The 17468-nt window shown below is 43.0% G+C and overlaps 1 protein-coding gene across 1 annotated transcript in view; it reads left to right on the top strand.

The window, feature by feature from the left end:
• The window catches only part of efhb (EF-hand domain family, member B), a 115319-nt gene that overhangs the window by 57872 nt on the left and 39979 nt on the right, over positions 1 to 17468 (top strand). The window contains exons 6-8 of the mRNA XM_068051454.1: positions 4198 to 4327; positions 5756 to 5839; positions 13754 to 13821. Coding sequence (XP_067907555.1) covers positions 4198 to 4327; positions 5756 to 5839; positions 13754 to 13821 — 282 coding nt within the window. The remainder of the gene's footprint in view (positions 1 to 4197; positions 4328 to 5755; positions 5840 to 13753; positions 13822 to 17468) is intronic.

Genomic DNA, 17468 nt, shown 5'->3' with positions numbered 1-17468 from the left:
CACCAATGCATCTACTATCTCTACAGCCACCTCTTTCAACACTGTGGGATGTAGATCATCTGGTCTACTGGTGATTATCTACTTTAAGTCCCATTAATTTCTCAAGTACTTTTTTTTCCAATAATATTACAATCTTGCAGTTCCTCATTTACACTAGTCCCTTGGACCGCTATTATTTCTAGGAGGTTTTAGTATCTTCCTCTGTGAATACAGACACAAAGTATTTGTTTAGTTTCTCTGCCATTTAGCTTATTCCCCAGCATAAATTCTCCTGACTCCGCTTGTAATGGACCCATATTTGTCTTTGCTAATCTTTTCCTTTTTACATACCTATAGAAGCTTTTGCAGTCTGTTTTTATGTTTCTCGCTAGTTTACTCTCATTCTATTTTCCCTTTCTTAATCTTTACTTGGTCCTCCTTTGCAGAATTCTGAAATGCTCCCAATCCTCAGGCTTACCATTTTTTGGCAACTTTATATGCCTCTTCCTTTGATCTAATACAATCCTTGATTTCTTTCGTTAGCCATGGTCGGAACACGTGCTGGATTTTTTGTGCATTAAAGGAATGTATTTTTGTTGTAAACTATGCATTAGTTCTTTAAATGTTAGCCATTGCCTGTCTACCATCATACATTTTAATGTAGTTTCACAATCCACCATAGCCAATTTGCCCCTCATACCATCATAGTTTCCTTTGCTTAGATTTAAAACACTAGATTCTGATTGAACTACACCACTTTTGCACTTAAAGTAAAATTCTATCATATTATGGTCACTCTTTCCTAAAGGCTCCTTTACAACAAGATTATTAATTAGCCCTTTTTCATTGCACAATACTAGATCTAAAATAGCCTGTTCCCCAGTTGATTCCTTGATATACTGCTCTCGAAAACCATCTCGCAAGCATTCCAAGAATTCTTCCTTCACAAAATTAGTACTACAAAGGTTTACCCAGTCTATATGTAGATTGAAACCCCCCATGAGTACTGTATTACCCTTGTTACATGCACCTCTAATTTCCTGATTTACACTGATTTACATGACCACTGCTGTTTGTGGCCTATAAACAACTCCAACCAATGTTTTCTGCCCCTTGCTGTTTCTTAGTTCCACCCAAACTGATTCTACTTCTGATCTTTAGAACTAAGATCATCTCTTACTACAGCACTAATGCTCTCTTTAATTAACAGAGCTACTCCACCACTTTTTCCCAGTTTCCTGTCCTTCCTGACTGTCACATACCCTTGGTCAGATCCCAGCTTTGGTTTCCTTGTAGCCATGGCTCTGTAATGGCTATTAGGTCATACATTTGAATTTCTATTTGAGCTAACAATTCATCTGCTTTATTGCAAATACTTGTGGGCATTCAGATATAGAGCCCTAAATTCAGTTTTTTTTAAACTGTTTTTGTAAACTCTGGCCCCATCTGCTGGCACACTCTCTTAAGTTTACAATCACTGTCCCTTCCTGCCATACCTTTATTGCTACCTTGATCTATTATCTTGCCATTTCCCTTTAATTTACTCAATCTTCCCCTATATGATCCCTTTCCCCCCTCTATTTAGTTTAAAGCCCTCGCTACTTCCCCAGTTATATGACTCGCCAGAACACTGGTCCCAGCACAGTTCAGGTGAATTCCATCCCAAAGGCATAGCCTCCACTTTCCCCAGTACTGGTGCTAGTGCCCCACGAACCTAAACCAACTTCTCCCACACCAGTCTTTGATCCACGCATTCATCTCTCTAATCTTATTTTCCCTATGCCAATTTGCATGTGGCTCAGGTAATAATCATGGAGATTACCTTTGAGGTTTTGCCTTTTAATTTAGTGCCTAGCTCCTCGTTCTCCCTGTGCAGAATCTCTTTCCTAGTCCTATCTATGTCATTGGTACCTAGATGGACCACAACCAGTGGATCCTCCCCCTCCCACTGCAAGTTTCTCTCCAGCCCTGAGCAAATGTCCCGAACCCTGGCACCGAACACAGCTTCCTGGGCTCTTGCTCTCAGCTGCAGAAATCAGTGTCTGTCCCTCTCACTATACTGTCCCTACTACCACGACATTCCTTTTAACTCCCCCCATTTGAATGGCTTCCTGTACCACAGTGCCATAGTCAGTCTGCTCATCGACACTACAGCCCTCGCTCTTGTCCATACAAGCTGCAAGAACGTTGAACTTGTTGCTCAATTGCAAGGGCTGAGGCTGCTCCACTCTCACCTTCGCGATCCCCTTACCTGTCTGACTCGCAGTCACACCCTCCTGTCCTTGACTACTGACGACCCTAACCTAAGGGGTGTGACAGCTTGCTGTGTCCAGGTAACTTTCCCCCTTCCTGATGCATCGCAATATCTGAAGTTCGGCCTCCAGCTCATCTACTCTGAGCCAAAGCTCCTCAAGCCGCAGACAATTACTGCAGACATGGTTGCTATGGATTGCCGTGGCATGCAGGAGCTCCCACATACTGCAGCTGTGACAAATCACCTGTCATGCCATCTTTATTGTGTTAATTAAGTTAAATTTATTTTTCTTTATTAATTTATAGTTCTCCTCCTCACTGAACTCCCTCACTCACACTGTGTACACTCAAGCAGCACTGTGCAGGCAAGCAACAGAGACCCCTGAATTTATACCCTCTGAAAAACAATGATGAATCAGCTTTGCTAGAGCTCAGAAACCAGCTTAAGCTAGCTACCCAATTTGCTACAGCTACTGTGAGAGCTAGTTTAAGTTAATTGCTAAATATAAACAAAAAACTAGACTTTAGAGAGCGATTAACCTTTAAAATCCCATCACTCAGCAAACTCCCTGCTTCACACTCTGTGCCATGAAAATCTTCCTTGTAGAGTTCCCTCATTCTCTTGTCTTCAGCAGCAAGCACCACATATTAAATTGAGGTCTACGTTATAGTAAATAATCCATAAATACAAAAAAGCAGACAGCCTTATAAAGTGAACAAGTAACCTCCAAAAATAGATATTAATAACACCGGTAAACATTTGCAGCAACATGTTTTATTATTTATTTATTTACTGTCTCCCCTTTCTGGGGTATTTTTCTTCCTGTCTTCACTATCCATCATTTCTTATCTACTTCCAAGCACCTGTCAGTAGCTTTTAGTAAATGATTATGAGGGTATAATGAGAGAAACCTGATGACTGTTCAGTCAGTCCTCTGCGTAAGTAACAAACCTTCATTTGATAATTCCCAACAGTTCTGGGGGTCCCGAGAACTTGCTGTTGGGAACTGGTAGAAGGGACACATCCTGTCAGTGGGTGGTGCAATACGTCACTATTCTTTCTTGATGGGTTGCAGGGGTGTAGGTAGAAGGTGGAATATTAAAAAATTAGGTGCTTTTTAATCCATGTTTTTAGCAGCAATACTGTAGATTAGTTTTGAGTCAAAATTGCTGGTGCGGTACATTTTTAAGGATTGTTATACAAAGTATGAATCAACAGGAACAAAATTCTGTTGAAAACATAATGGGCTGGATTCTATAGAGCCCTCACATAGGGTTCCATGGCTTGGGGGAGCCGCCTGAAGATGAGGCCCACCACGGACCTCGCCACCAGCAGGGCCCAGCCCGATATTGCCGGTGGCGGCGATGCCTCGTGGTGTCGGGACCACAATTTAAATATTTAAATAAATTAAAATACCTGCATTAGTTACTCTCCCATTGCCTCCTGAAGTCCCGCTGCAATCTTCACCCCGGTGGCCGGCAATGCCGTGCCTTTGGATCTCCGTCCGGGAAATTAGGCACAACACTGGTGGGAAGGGGGGAGGAGGTAAGTTTATCAGTGCAGGGGGCAGTGAGGGGGGAGGGTGACGGGGTCAAATTAATGTCATGGGTGTGGGGGTGGTGAGAAGGGTTATAGTTTAAAGATTGTGCAGTTGTGGGGGGGAAGGTCAAAAGGTAAAGATAAGTGTTTGATTTTTTGGGGGAAGGGTAAATAACTAATTTAATTATTATTGTGGGGTGGGAGAGGAGCAAAAGAGAGGTAATTATTTTATTAGATAAAGGTATTCCCTGAATCAGAAAAATCAGTGTAAATCAACTTGTTCGACATAGGTTGAGAGGTTGGTTCAGAATGTCAGCAATTGTTTAGTGACGATGCAATTATTTGTAATGGGACAGGTGATAGGGGTAAGAAAAATAATAGCATAGGTGCTAAGATTTAAGCAGATTTTTAAACTATTTCCATAGGGGAACAGGTGGACAGAAAATATGACTGGTCAAGACACAGCAAAAATAGTACATTTGGAGTGGAGACTCCTTATTTTAGTGATGGAAGAATGACAGCAAAAACATTACGCTGGTTAATTGACCTGCAACAGTAAGTATTGGTTAGAATGATTAGTGCTGTGGCAATGCCTCGTTTCTCTTCTTTTCAATGAAAGGCAGCCCCGTTTGGGAAACATAGCTGTTAGCATCATACAGGTACTGCTTTATAAATTTACTGCCAGACTTTTCCAGCTGTGGGCATCTCATTCAGCAGTAACTTCAAAAACAGACACTGGAGTCCACAGGCTGGATTTTATGCATCTGCCGCCGGGTGCGGCGGTGGGCGAAAAAACTGGCGGCCTGCATGTGCGGGCATTGCCCACCGCCCCCCCAAACTGAACAAAGTGTACAGGTCACCCCTTCCCACCATGCCCTACACTAGTGATGTAAATTTGACCCTGTTCCACCCCGCCTCACCACTGCGGCACCTGCTTTCCCCAGACGGGAAAGTGAAGGTGCGTGAATGCCAGCTGCCGCTCAGAAGATCGCAGCTCGAAGTTAAGATTGGAATCAATTTTATTTAAATGTATGCATTTTGCTAATTTGAATATTTTAATCTGGGTCCTGTCGCCCAGTGACGGGGGGGCGGGGCCACCACGGTCCCTCGCCGCTGCTCGGAAGATCGGTCATGCCGGGCCGCTGCCGGAATGATCTGCCAGCTCTCCCCCACCACAGAGCCTGACGTCGGGAGCTTTGTAAAATTCCGGCCTATAACACCATCTCTAAGTTTAACAAAGGACTGTAATGGTGTTTAGAACTTTTTTTGGTATGTGTCCCACTGATCTCCATTGACCTCTATTAGATTTCCCACCTCATTGGTCCTCAGTGCAGTAAATGAAACACTTCAGACTAATCAGAAAGTTCATATGCTAAATGGCCTCTGTCAGATCTGCCAGCTCATTATTGACCACCCTTTCAATGAAACACCAGACCAATCAGCCACCACAAAAATAAACCTACTATCGTGAGAATTACACCAGTTTAAAAATATTGTATTGGATAGGTCAGTGGACTATACCTATTAAAGTGTACTGCGGTAATACTCAGCAGGTCTGGCAGCATCTGTGGAGAGAGAAGCAGAGTTAACATTTCATGTCAGTGTGACCCTTCATCAGAATCAGCGTTCTGATGAAGGGTCACTGATCTGAAACGTTAACTCTGCTTCTCTCTCCACAGATGTTGCCAGACCTGCTGAGTATATCCAGCATTTCTTGTTTTTCTTTCAGATTTTCAGCATCTGCAGTAAAGTGTGCTGCGGTATTGGGTGGCTTAGTCACAAAATGGGAATTTGGGAATCATATTTTCCTCTGTTACTTTTCAGAGTGTGGGGCAGGCTTGATGGATCAGCTGGTCTTTCCCTGCCCTCAATTTTGTATGTTCTTCCTATACGTAACCTGTAATACTTCCTTCCTACATTTTGTTTAAATGAGGTATTTCTTATTAAAATATTCACATTTAGTATTGCTTCTTTTCAATATAGGCAAAAAGCTGCAAAGATTGTATCAAAAAAGGTTGATGACTTCAGAGAAAAAACATACAATCAAATTGGAAAAGTCCTTGATCCGTAAGTCCAATTTAAATTTAAGAAGAAATATTTCAATATAAATCATAAATATAAATTTCCTGAGGACTAATCTATTTAGGAAAAATCCTCCCCACCCTCACTACGGTGACACACATACAAATAGATCTAGTGCAATTTCAGAGCAGAAACAAGAAAGGCAATATGTCTTCTCAGAATTGAGAATAGAAGAAATTTGAATCATGAAATATAAAGATGAGGGAGTTCATTTGAAAACTCTTAGCTCATTCATCCAGCAAAAAACACTTGAATTTTCCTTTCATGTAGGCTACCCGACCTTGGGGCTAATTCTTCTGCCCATTGGTGATAAATGGGTACTACACCTAGCACTACTGTTTTAGCCTTCTCTACCTTAGCCAGAGACTACTCCAAGTGAAATTGGTGGACTAATACCAGAAAAATAACCGTGAAAGAAGGATTGTTATAGAAGCTCAACTAGTCTGACTGATGTCCTTTAGGGAAAGTGCCTGCTGCTTCCATCTAGTCTACATGTGTTTTCTGTTCCATGCTATGCAATTGACACCTGATGCCTAACAAGCCAGCCAGTCGTAAACAATCACTACAAAGTTCAGTAATAAGAAAATCGGACAGACTTAATGGCAGTAGTTGAGTAGGAGTGGCCCTGGCAGTCCTCATCACTAACTACAGACTCCATGAATTCTTGTGGTTTCATGTCAAATAAGATCCAGAAAACCTCCTGCTAATCACTATCTTCCGCTCCCCCAGTCGTTCAGTCAGTATTCGACAGTATTGACAATTACTTTGAGGAAGCTCTAAGGGAAGCAAATACAAAATAAACTCTGGGTGGAAAACTTCATTGTCCGTCACCAAGTATTTCTGTGTCGTACCACCACTGACCAAGCTGGCTGAATCTGGTAGGACATAGCTGCTAGACTGCAGCTGTGTTAGCTGGTGAGAGAACTAACATGAGGTAGCCTACTTGACCATGTTCTTGTCAGTCTATCTGTTGCAGACAGTTCTATCCATGATAGCATTGGTGGACCAAAGTCCTTGTGAAGACAAACTCTCATTTCCATTGTGTGGACATCCTTCATCCTGTAATGTAGCACTAATGCTAAGTCATGACAGACTAAGGACAGATCAAAATCGAGGATGTGTGAGGTGCTGTGGGTGGGCCATGATCAGCAGTTGAATTGTTTATCATCACAATCTGTGATGACATACTCAGAACAAGGTATGCACTTAGTGAATCCAATACGCAGGGCTATCTGCATGCTAAATACCAAAATTAGCAGGCAATATATAGATTCCATACCACATGGATCAGAGGAATCTCTATAGCCCTTTCACTTTCAGTTGAGAATGGTGATAGGCAACCAGGCAATTAATGGTAAGCTCCATGAACATCCCCATTGTGGAGCCCAGTCAATGAGTGCAAGAGACAAGGCTGAAGTGTTTACAAATATCTCGAGTCAAAAGTGCCAGGAGGATTATCTTACTTGGCCTCCTGCCAAAGTACCCACTGTCATAAATGCCTTTGACAAGGAAATTTAGTTAATTCCATTTGCCCTTACAATGTGGCTGGACACTACAAAGACTATGCGCCCTCACAACATCCTAGCTTTGGTGCTGAAGACTGGTGCAGCAGACCTAGCCACATCCCTATCCAAACTGTTCCAGTACCACTCTGACACCAGCATCTACCTGATAATATTGCCAATTCGATTCACTCTGCGTGATATCAAGAAACGACTGAAGGCACGGGATACTGCAAAGGCTATGGGTCCTGATAATCCGGCAACAGTACTGAAGACCTGTGCTCCAGAACTTGCCGCACCCCTAGCCAAGCTGTTCCAGTATAGCTACAACACTGACATCTACACGGCAATGTGGAAAATTGCCCAGGTATGTACTGTACACAAAAAGCAGGACAAATCCAACCCGGCCAATTATTGCCCCATCAGTCTACTCTCAATCATCAGTAAAGGGATGGAAGGTGTCATCAACAGTGCCATCAAGTAGCATTTGCTTAGCAATAACCTGCTCAGTGATGCTCAGTTTGGGTTCCGCCAGGGCCACTCAGCTGACCTCATTACAGCCTTAGTTCAAACATGAACAAAACAGTTGCCCTCAAGAGGTGAGGTGAGGTGAGAGTGACTGCCCTTGACATCAAGGCAGCATTTGACTGAGTGTGGCATCAAAGAGCCCTAGCAAAACTGGAGTCAATGGGAATCACGGGGAAAACTCTCTGCAGGTTAGAGTCATACCTAGCGCAAAGGAAGATGGCTGTGGTTGTTGGAGGTCAATCATCTGAGCTCCAGGACATCACTACAGGAGTTTCTCAGGGTAGTGTCCTAGGCCCAACCACCTTCAGCTGCTTCATCAATGACCTTCCTTCAATCATAAGGTCAGAAGTGGGGATATTCGCTGATGATTGCACAATGTTCAGCACCATTTGCGACTCCTCAAATACTGAAGTAATCCGTGTAGAAATGCAGCAAGACTTGGACAATATCCAGGCTTGGGCTGATAAGTGGCAAGTAACATTTGCGCCACATAAGTGCCAGGCAATGACCATCTCCAACAAGAGAGAATCTAACCATCTCCCCTTGACATTCAATGGCATTACCATCGCTGAATCCCCCACTATCAACATCCTAGGGGCTACCATTGACCAGAAACTGAACTGGAGTAGCCATATAAATACTGTGCCTGCAAGACCAGGTCAGAGGCTAGCAATCCTGCAGGGAGTAACTCACCTCCTAACTCCCCAAAGCCTGTCCACCACCTACAAGGCACAAGCCAGGAGTGTAATGGAATACTCTCCACTTGCCTGGATGGGTGCAACTCCAACAACACTCAAGCAGCTCGACACCATCCAGAACAAAGCAGCCCGCTTGATTGGCACACCATCCACAAACATTCACTCCGTCCACCACCCACGCACAGTGGCAGCAGTGTGTACCATCTACAAGATGCACTGCAGCAACACACCAAGGCTCCTTAAACAGCACCTTCCAAACCCGCTACCTCTACCACCTCGAAGGACAAGAGCAGCGGATGCATGGGAACATCACCACCTGCAAGTTCCCCTCCAAGTCACACACCATCCTGACTTGGAACTATATCGCCGTTTCTTCACTGTCGCTGGGTCAAAATCCTGGAACTCCCTTCCTAACAGCACTGTGGGTGTACCTACCTCACATGGACTGCAGCGGTTCAAGAAGGCAGTTCACCACCACCTTCTCAAGGGCAATTAGGGATGGGCAATAAATGCTGGCATAGCCAGTGACGCCCACATCCCATGAATGAATAAAAAAAATGGGAGATTGTACATACCAAAGCAATGTACAAAAACTAGGATAAATCTAACGAGATTCATTACCTCCCTATCAGCCCCCTTTAATTCATTAATACAGTGATGGAAAGAGTCATCGGTAGTGCCATTAAACTGAATGTTGCAGGAGAGATGAGGGTATCTGCCTATGACCTCAAAATAGCATTTGACTCATCAAGGAGTCCTTGGAAAACTAAGGCCATTGAAGGTCAAAGGGAAAAACCTTCAGATTGGCATCATGCCCTGATGCAAAGGAAGATATTTGTGGTTGTCTGAGGCCAATCGTCATGGATCCAGGACATTACTGCAGGAGTTCCTCAGAGAAATGCTTTTGTCCCAACCATCTTCAGTTGCTTCTTCAATTACCTCTCTCTATCATAATGTCAAGATAAGGCTCCTTAGTGATGATTCCACAGTTTACAGTTCCAATCACTACTACCCAATAATGAAGTAGCCCATTCCAGCCGATAACAGGGCCTGGATAACATTCAAACTTGGACTGATAAGGGGCAAGTGACATTTGTGATAATGATTAGATAGCAATCATCTTGAACAAGAGAAAGCCCACCTATCTCCCCTTGATATTACATGGTACCACCATTACTTAGTCCGTCACCATCAGCACATAGTGAGGCAGAGGGGTGGGTGACAACATTTACCAGCAGCTGAACCTGAGCAACCATATCAACAACATGGTTACAAGGGCAGGACAGAGGCTTGGTGCTCTTTGGTGAGAGGTTAACCTCCTGACCCTTAAAAATCTATCCCGGTTCAATCAGGACTATGATGGAATACCTCATCAGTTGTATGGATTGATGCAGCCACAACAACACTCAAGAAGCTTAACACCATCCAAGACAGGGCAGTTTGCTTGATTGGTGTCCCTAACCTCTCTATCACTGGCACAATGTGGCTGCAGAATGTACAATACACAGAATGCACTCCAGCAACTCACCATGATTACTTAAACATCACTTCTCTTCATCACTGAGAGAGGCAAGAGCAGCAATGTAATGGGAACACTATCATCTTTTAAATTCCTATCTAAGTCACATACGATTCTGAATTAAACAAATACCTCTATTCCTTCATCATTGTTGGGTCAGAATCCAGAAAATCTTTCAACAGTAAAAAAAATTGTCAGGTGGGATGATTAGGGACCAAAATGGAGATCTGTTGGTGGAGGCAGAAAGTATGACTGAAGTACTAAATGAGCACCTTGGATCAGTGTTTACCAAGGAAGAGGACTTTGCCAAAGAAATGGAAAACGAGGAGGTTGCCAGGATACTGGATGAGATAAAAATAAAGAGGAGGACCTAGAAACCTGACCGTACTTAAAATAGATAAGTCATCTGGTTCAGATGGGATGCATGCTAGGTTACTGAGGGAAGTAAGGGTAGAAATTGTGGAGGTGCTGGCCATAATTTTCTAATCCTCCTTAGGTATAGGGGTTGTGGCAAAGGACTGAAGGATTGTAAGTGTTACACCTCTGTTCAAAAAAAATCAGACAAAGATAAACACAAGCAATTACAGGCCAGTTAATTTAATGTCAGTGTTGGGGAAGCTTTTGGAAATAATAATCTGGAAAAAAAAGTTTAACATTCACTTGGGCAAGCAAGGACTAGTATAGGAGAGCCAACATTGATTTGTTAAGGACAAATCGTGTTTGACTAACTTGATTTGAGTTTTTTTGAGGTAACAGAAAGGGTGGATGAAGGCAGTGCAGTTGGTGTGTACATGGAATTTCATAAGAAATTTGATAACGCACTATATATTAGCCCAGTTAGCAAAATTGAAGCCCATGGGTTAAAAGGGGAAGTAGAAACATGGAAAATTGGCTGAGATAGAAAAACGAGAGTTGTGAATGTTTGTTTTTTGGATTGGAGGGAGATATACTGAGTTCCCCAAGGGTCAGTACTAGGGCACTGCTGTTTTTGATCTACAATAATGACTTGGACTTGGGCAGGGATAGGTACAGGGCACAACTTCAAAATTTGCAGATGACATGAAACTTGAAAGTGTAATAAATAATGAGGAAAATAGTGATAGACTTAAAGCAAACATTGACAGCTTGGTGGAATGAGCAGACACATGGCAGATGAAATTCAAGCCAGAAAAGAGATATCAAACAGGGAATCCAGAAGAAATTATTTACCCAGAGAGTTATGAGAATGTAGAACTTGCTACCTCAGGGAGTAGTTGAGGCAAATAGTATAGATGCATTTATGGGGAAGCTAGGTAAGCATATGAGGGAGAAGGGAATGGAGCATTATGCTGATAGAGTTAGATGAGGAAGGATGAGAGGATGCTTGAGTGGAGCATAAATGCTAGCATGGACTTATCGTAATACAATGAGGAGAGACAATATATGCCAAATGGTGCAAGAAGAGACCTGGGAGCTCCTGGGCTCAACTCTTTGAATGTGGCAGGCCAGGTTAACAAAGCAGTTAATAAAACATATGGGTTTGCTGGGCTTAATAGGTAGAGGCAAAGAATACAAAAGCCAGGAAGTAATGCTAAACCTGTATAAAACACTCGTTCCACCCCAGCTGGAGTATTGTGTCCAATTCTGAGCACCACACTTTAGGAAGGATGTGAAAGCTTTGGAGAGGGTATAGAAGGGGCTTAGCAGAATGGTTCCATGGAAGAGGGGTTACAGTTACATAGATACTCTCGAGAAGCTGGGGCTGTTCTCCTTTGAGAAAAGAAGTCTTCAGAGGAAATTTGACAGAGGTGTTTAAAATCATGAAAAGTTTATACAGAGTAAATAAAGAGAAACTGTTTCCAATGGCTAAAGGGTTGATAACCAGAAATCAAGGCACAGATTTAAGGTGATTGGCGAACGAGCCAATGGTGACATGAGGAAAAACTTTTTTATGCCTGAGTGGTTAGAATTTGGAATGCACTGCCTGATAAAGTGGTAGATACAGATTTGATAATAGCTTTCAAAAGGAAATTAGATAAATAACTTGATGGAGAAAAAATTTCAGGGATTTGGGGAAAGAACAAGTGAGTGGGACTAACTGGATTGCTGTTCAAAAGAACCAAACCAGATTCAATGTGCCAATTGTCTTTCTGTGCTCCACTAGATTCTATGATTCTATGAGCTTCTTACCTATTGTCATTGTAGGAGCATTCACCACTGCAAAGACTGCAGCTTTTCAAGGTGAAAGCCCAACACCGCCTTCCAGGGCAACCACAGAGGGGAATAAATGTGGCCTTTTCAGTGCTGCCCACAGCCTGAGAACAAGTATAAAAAAAAGTTGATCACTTTTTACGTGAATTCAAAGAGCGTAGCAAAATGACTTGTATATACCAACATTCCCCTTTCAAGTTGCAATAAATTGCACATTGTGACACCTGTAAATACTAAGAAACCTTTTACTATATATAGAAATACTTTTTCCATAAATACGGTCCAATTTGCAACATTCTAAAATGCATAAAATATATATGGGCTCCAATTAATGCACATTAAATTTCCTTCCATTTTCACCACTGACCAGTTGTTTGTCACTGTGCTCCACCCCAAGTGTCATTATTGATCAGCATGCACCACTCAGGTTGTACCAGTTGCAACCCCCCCCCCCACCCCACAACCTTTAAACAAGAGTGCATTGCTTTCTAACAGTAATCCATTCAGTGACCTAGTCAGTAATTAACAAAACACTGGGATAGATGTAGGTTTGCCTATCCTGGTATTCAAACCTTGACTTTTCAAGTAGGAGGCGCTACCAACTCCATTAAATGTATGACTTGTAGCCATATAAGGAAAAAACTAGATTGGACCAAAGGAAAAAGAAATCTTGATCCCTAGAGTGAACAATATATTGGTATAGAAATCCAGGAGCGCCTGAATGTTAGGGTGCAAGTAGGCCCGGATATTGGACCTCAGACCACATTCACATAGGAATGGCGCTGCAGGACGAAGCCAAGAAGGAAAGTGGTGGAGATTGGAGCTGCTGCTAGGGCTGCACTGGCCCACAGATGTAAAGGCCTGTTCACAGGTAAGTGGTGGTTTTGTGGAGTAGAGAGATTGGGTAGCCTGAAGGTTGGGGTTTTGGGTGTGTGGAACTGGTGGGGTAGGGAGATCTGGGGTCAGGGATGGGGAACTCAGATGTGGGATCTTGGGTTCGTGGAGGCTGGGCATGGGGTTTTAATGTAGGGTCAGGAGGAACAGGAATGCTTCTCTTGGCTCCACATTCAGGTAAGGAATTTTGTTGCAGGTGTTCTACAGGGTTAGTTTCCCTGAGTGCAGTCAGTGATGGCACTGGCCATCTCAGGGCAAACCAGTCATGCAACAGAGAGGTTAAGCAGGCATTAGGCCCCTTAATCACATATGAAAACTGCTGAGCACTTGCCTAAAGTGTGGATAAAGGATATGTCTTGTCTGTCGTTATGCAATATGACAAGTGATGTGCTTCTGGTTGCAGGTGTGCCTGCATTTCGCACCTTCCAATTTGGGGACCTAGGAGGCCCAATCTTTATGCCATTGAGTCAAATTTGTGATTCTTTTATTGATCACATTTTTCAAAATGTATTGTATTTATTAATAATTTGCTTAGATTTTTATGGTAATTTATTTTTGGTTCTTTCAGAAATGCAGATACCCGGAAGGTTCCCCCTGATCATACATTTGGTGTTTTACTGCATCCTGATGAGTATGGTAATGATCTGAATTTAAACTGAAATTTACAGTGGAATAAATATCAATTTAACATCTGGCAGTTATCTAGATCTAATGGATCAGAAATTGGCTAGCTGAAAGAAGACAGAGGGTGGTGGTTGATGGCAAATGTTCATCCTGGAGTTTAGTTACTAGTGGTGTACCGCAAGGATCTGTTTTGGGGCCACTGCTGTTTGTCATTTTTATAAATGACCTGGAAGAGGGTGTAGAAGGGTGGATTAGTAAATTTGCAGATGACACTAAGGTCGGTGGAGTTGTGGATAGTGCCGAAGGATGTTGTAGGGTACAGAGGGACATAGATAGGCTGCAGAGCTGGGCTGAGAGATGGCAAATGGAGTTTAATGCGGAAAAGTGTGAGGTGATTCACTTTGGAAGGAGTAACAGGAATGCAGAGTACTGGGCTAATGGGAAGATTCTTGGTAGTGTAGATGAACAGAGAGATCTTGGTGTCCAGGTGCATAAATCCCTGAAAGTTGCTACCCAGGTTAATAGGGCTGTTAAGAAGGCATATGGTGTGTTAGCTTTTATTAGTAGGGGGATCGAGTTTCGGAGCCACGAGGTCATGCTGCAGCTGTACAAAACTCTGGAGACCGCACCTGGAGTATTGCGTGCAGTTCTGGTCACCGCATTATAGGAAGGATGTGGAAGCTATGGAAAGGGTGCAGAGGAGATTTACTAGGATGTTGCCTGGTATGGAGGGAAGGTCTTACGAGGAAAGGCTGAGGGACTTGAGGTTGTTTTCGTTGGAGAGAAGGAGGAGGAGAGGTGACTTAATAGAGACATATAAGATAATCAGAGGGTTAGATAGGGTGGATAGTGAGCGTCTTTTTCCTCGGATGGTGATGGCAAACACGAGGGGACATAGCTTCAAGTTGAGGGGTGATAGACATAGGACAGATGTGAGAGGTAGTTTCTTTACTCAGAGAGTAGTAAGGGCGTGGAACGCCCTGCCTGCAGCAGTAGTAGATTCGCCAACTTTAAGGGCATTTAAGTGGTCATTGGATAGACATATGGATGAAAATGGAATAGTGTAGGTCAGATGGTTTCACAGGTCGGCGCAACATCGAGGGCCGAAGGGCCTGTACTGCGCTGTAATGTTCTAATGTAGCTGGAAGCTAATAACATAACTTAATTTTAAAAGTCTTGATAGCACTTCCATTGGACCAGTGTTATATTTATCTCCTCTTTGATGTTATTTAGCAATTGTATTTGAACTTCCTTCCTGTGGAGACGGGATCCGTGAAATTTGGATCCTTAGCACCTGGGCGTCACGAATGCCATTTGGCATTCACGCTGCATGCGCACATTTCTATTGCTTGCCATGCCAGCAACACCCTTTCTTAATAAAAGCAAAATACTGCAGATGCTGGAAATCTGAAATAAAAACAAGAAATGCTGGAAATACTTAGCAGGTCTGGCAGCATCTGTGAAGAGAGAAGCAAGACCTTATCTTAACCTAGTGAAGCTAAACATGCATTCAACAGCAGGAACGACACCACTGTCCCCACCCCCTCCCCACCCTCCGACAATATTTTCAACATTTCCCAGTTTGTTGTCCACTGTTACATAAGGCTCTGTATTCCAAGAAAACTGATTATATTTCATTCTCTCTGACCAGAGAGAAGCAGATGGAGTGAGTACCTGGCTTTGCGAGGGGTGCTGGGTGCCATTAACTGCATGCAAGTCATTTTCCACTCCCTCAATGTCTAGCTGGTGGTGACAAGGGCTATCCTTTGAATCATAGAATAGAATCATAGAAAGTTTAAGGCACAGAAAAAGGCCATTTGGCCCATCGTGTCTGTGCTGGCCGAAAAAAGATCCATCTATTCTAGTCCCACCTTCCAGCATTTGGTCTGTAGCCCTGCAGTTTACAGCATTTGAGGTGCATATCCAGACTCCTTTTGAATGGGTTAAGGGGTTTCTGCCTCAACTACCCTTTCAGGCAGTGAGTTCCAGACCCCTACCACCCTCTGGGTGAAAAAGTTTTTCCTCATCTCCCCTCTAATTTTTCTACCAATCACTTGAAATCTATGCCCCCTCGTCACTGACCTATCTGATAAGGTGAATAGACCCTTCACCTCCACTCTATCCAGGCCCCTCAAAATTTTGTACATTTCAATCAGAACTTCCCTCAGCCTTCTCTGTTCCAAGGAGAACAACCCCAGCCTATCCAATCTTTCCTCATAGCTGCATTTTTCCAGTCCTGGCACCATCCTCATAATTCTCTGCTGTACTGTCTCTGGTGCAATTACATCCTGTTTGTAATGAGGTGACCAGAACTGCACACAGTACTCAAACTGTAGCCTAACCAATAAGTTATACAATTCCAGCATAACCTAGCTGCTGTTATATTCTATACCTCGGCTAATAAAGGAAAGGATTCCATATGCCTTCTTAACCACCTTATCAACCTGTTCTGCTACCTTCAGGGATCTGTGGATAGTCACTCCAAGGTCCCTCACTTCCTCGACACTTCAGTATTTTCCCATTAATTGTGTATTCCTTTGCCTTGTTTGACCTCCCCAAATGCATCACCTCACACTTCTCCAAGTTGAATTCTATTTGCCACTTTTCTGCCCATCTGACCAGACCATCAACATCTTCCTGCAACCTACAGCTATCCTCCGCGCTATCTACCACATGGCCAATCTTTGTGTCGTCTGCAAACTTCTTGATCGTGCTCCCTACATTTATGTCCAAATCATTAATATATACCACAAAGAGCAGGGGACCCAGTACTGAGCCCTGCGGAATGCCGCTGGAAACAGCCCTCAAGTCTCAAAAACACCAGTCAACAATTACCCTTTGTTTCCTGACTCTGAGCCAATTTTCTATCCACCTTGCTGCATTTCCCTGGAACCCATGGGATTTTATTCTTTTAACCAGTCTGCCATGTCGAACTTTGTCAAAAGCGTTGCTCAAATCCATGTAGACCACATAACTGGACTACCCTCATCTATCTTCCTTGTTACTTCTTCAAAAAATTCAATCAAGTTGGTCAGACAAGATCTTCCCTTAACAAATCCATGCTGACTATCCTTGATTAACCTGTGCCTTTCTAAGTGACAGTTTATCCTGTCTCTCAGAACTGATTCCAATAATTTGCCCACCACTGAGGTTAGACTGACTGGCCTGTAATTATTTGGTCTATCCTTCATTCTCTTTTTAAACAGAAGTATAACGTTAGCAGTTCTTCAATCCTCCGGCACCACACCTGTATCCAGTGAGGACTGGAAAATGATGGGCAAACCTCCTGCTATTTCCTCTCTTGCTTCTTTTAACAGCCTTGGATACATTTCATCTGGCCCTGATGATTTATCAACTTTCAAGGATGCTAATCCCATTAATACTTCCTCTCTCCCTATGTTTATCACATCCAATACTTCACACTCCTCTTCCTTAATGACAATATCTACATCATCCTCTTCTTTTGTGAAGACAGACACAAAGTATTTATTAAGAACCATACCAACATCTTCCGCCCTACACATAGGTTACCTTTATGGTCTTTTATGGGCCCTATTCTCTCCTTAGTTATCCTCACTCTTAATGTATTGATAATACATCTTTGGGTTCACCTTGATTTTTGCTTGCCAATATTCTTTCATGCCCTCTCTTTGCTTTCC

Source organism: Heterodontus francisci, chromosome 2 (assembly GCF_036365525.1).
Source record: "Heterodontus francisci isolate sHetFra1 chromosome 2, sHetFra1.hap1, whole genome shotgun sequence".
Lineage (NCBI taxonomy): Eukaryota > Metazoa > Chordata > Chondrichthyes > Heterodontiformes > Heterodontidae > Heterodontus > Heterodontus francisci.
The sequence above is the reverse complement of the archived record's forward strand: the minus strand, read 5'-3'. Positions and strand labels throughout refer to the sequence as shown.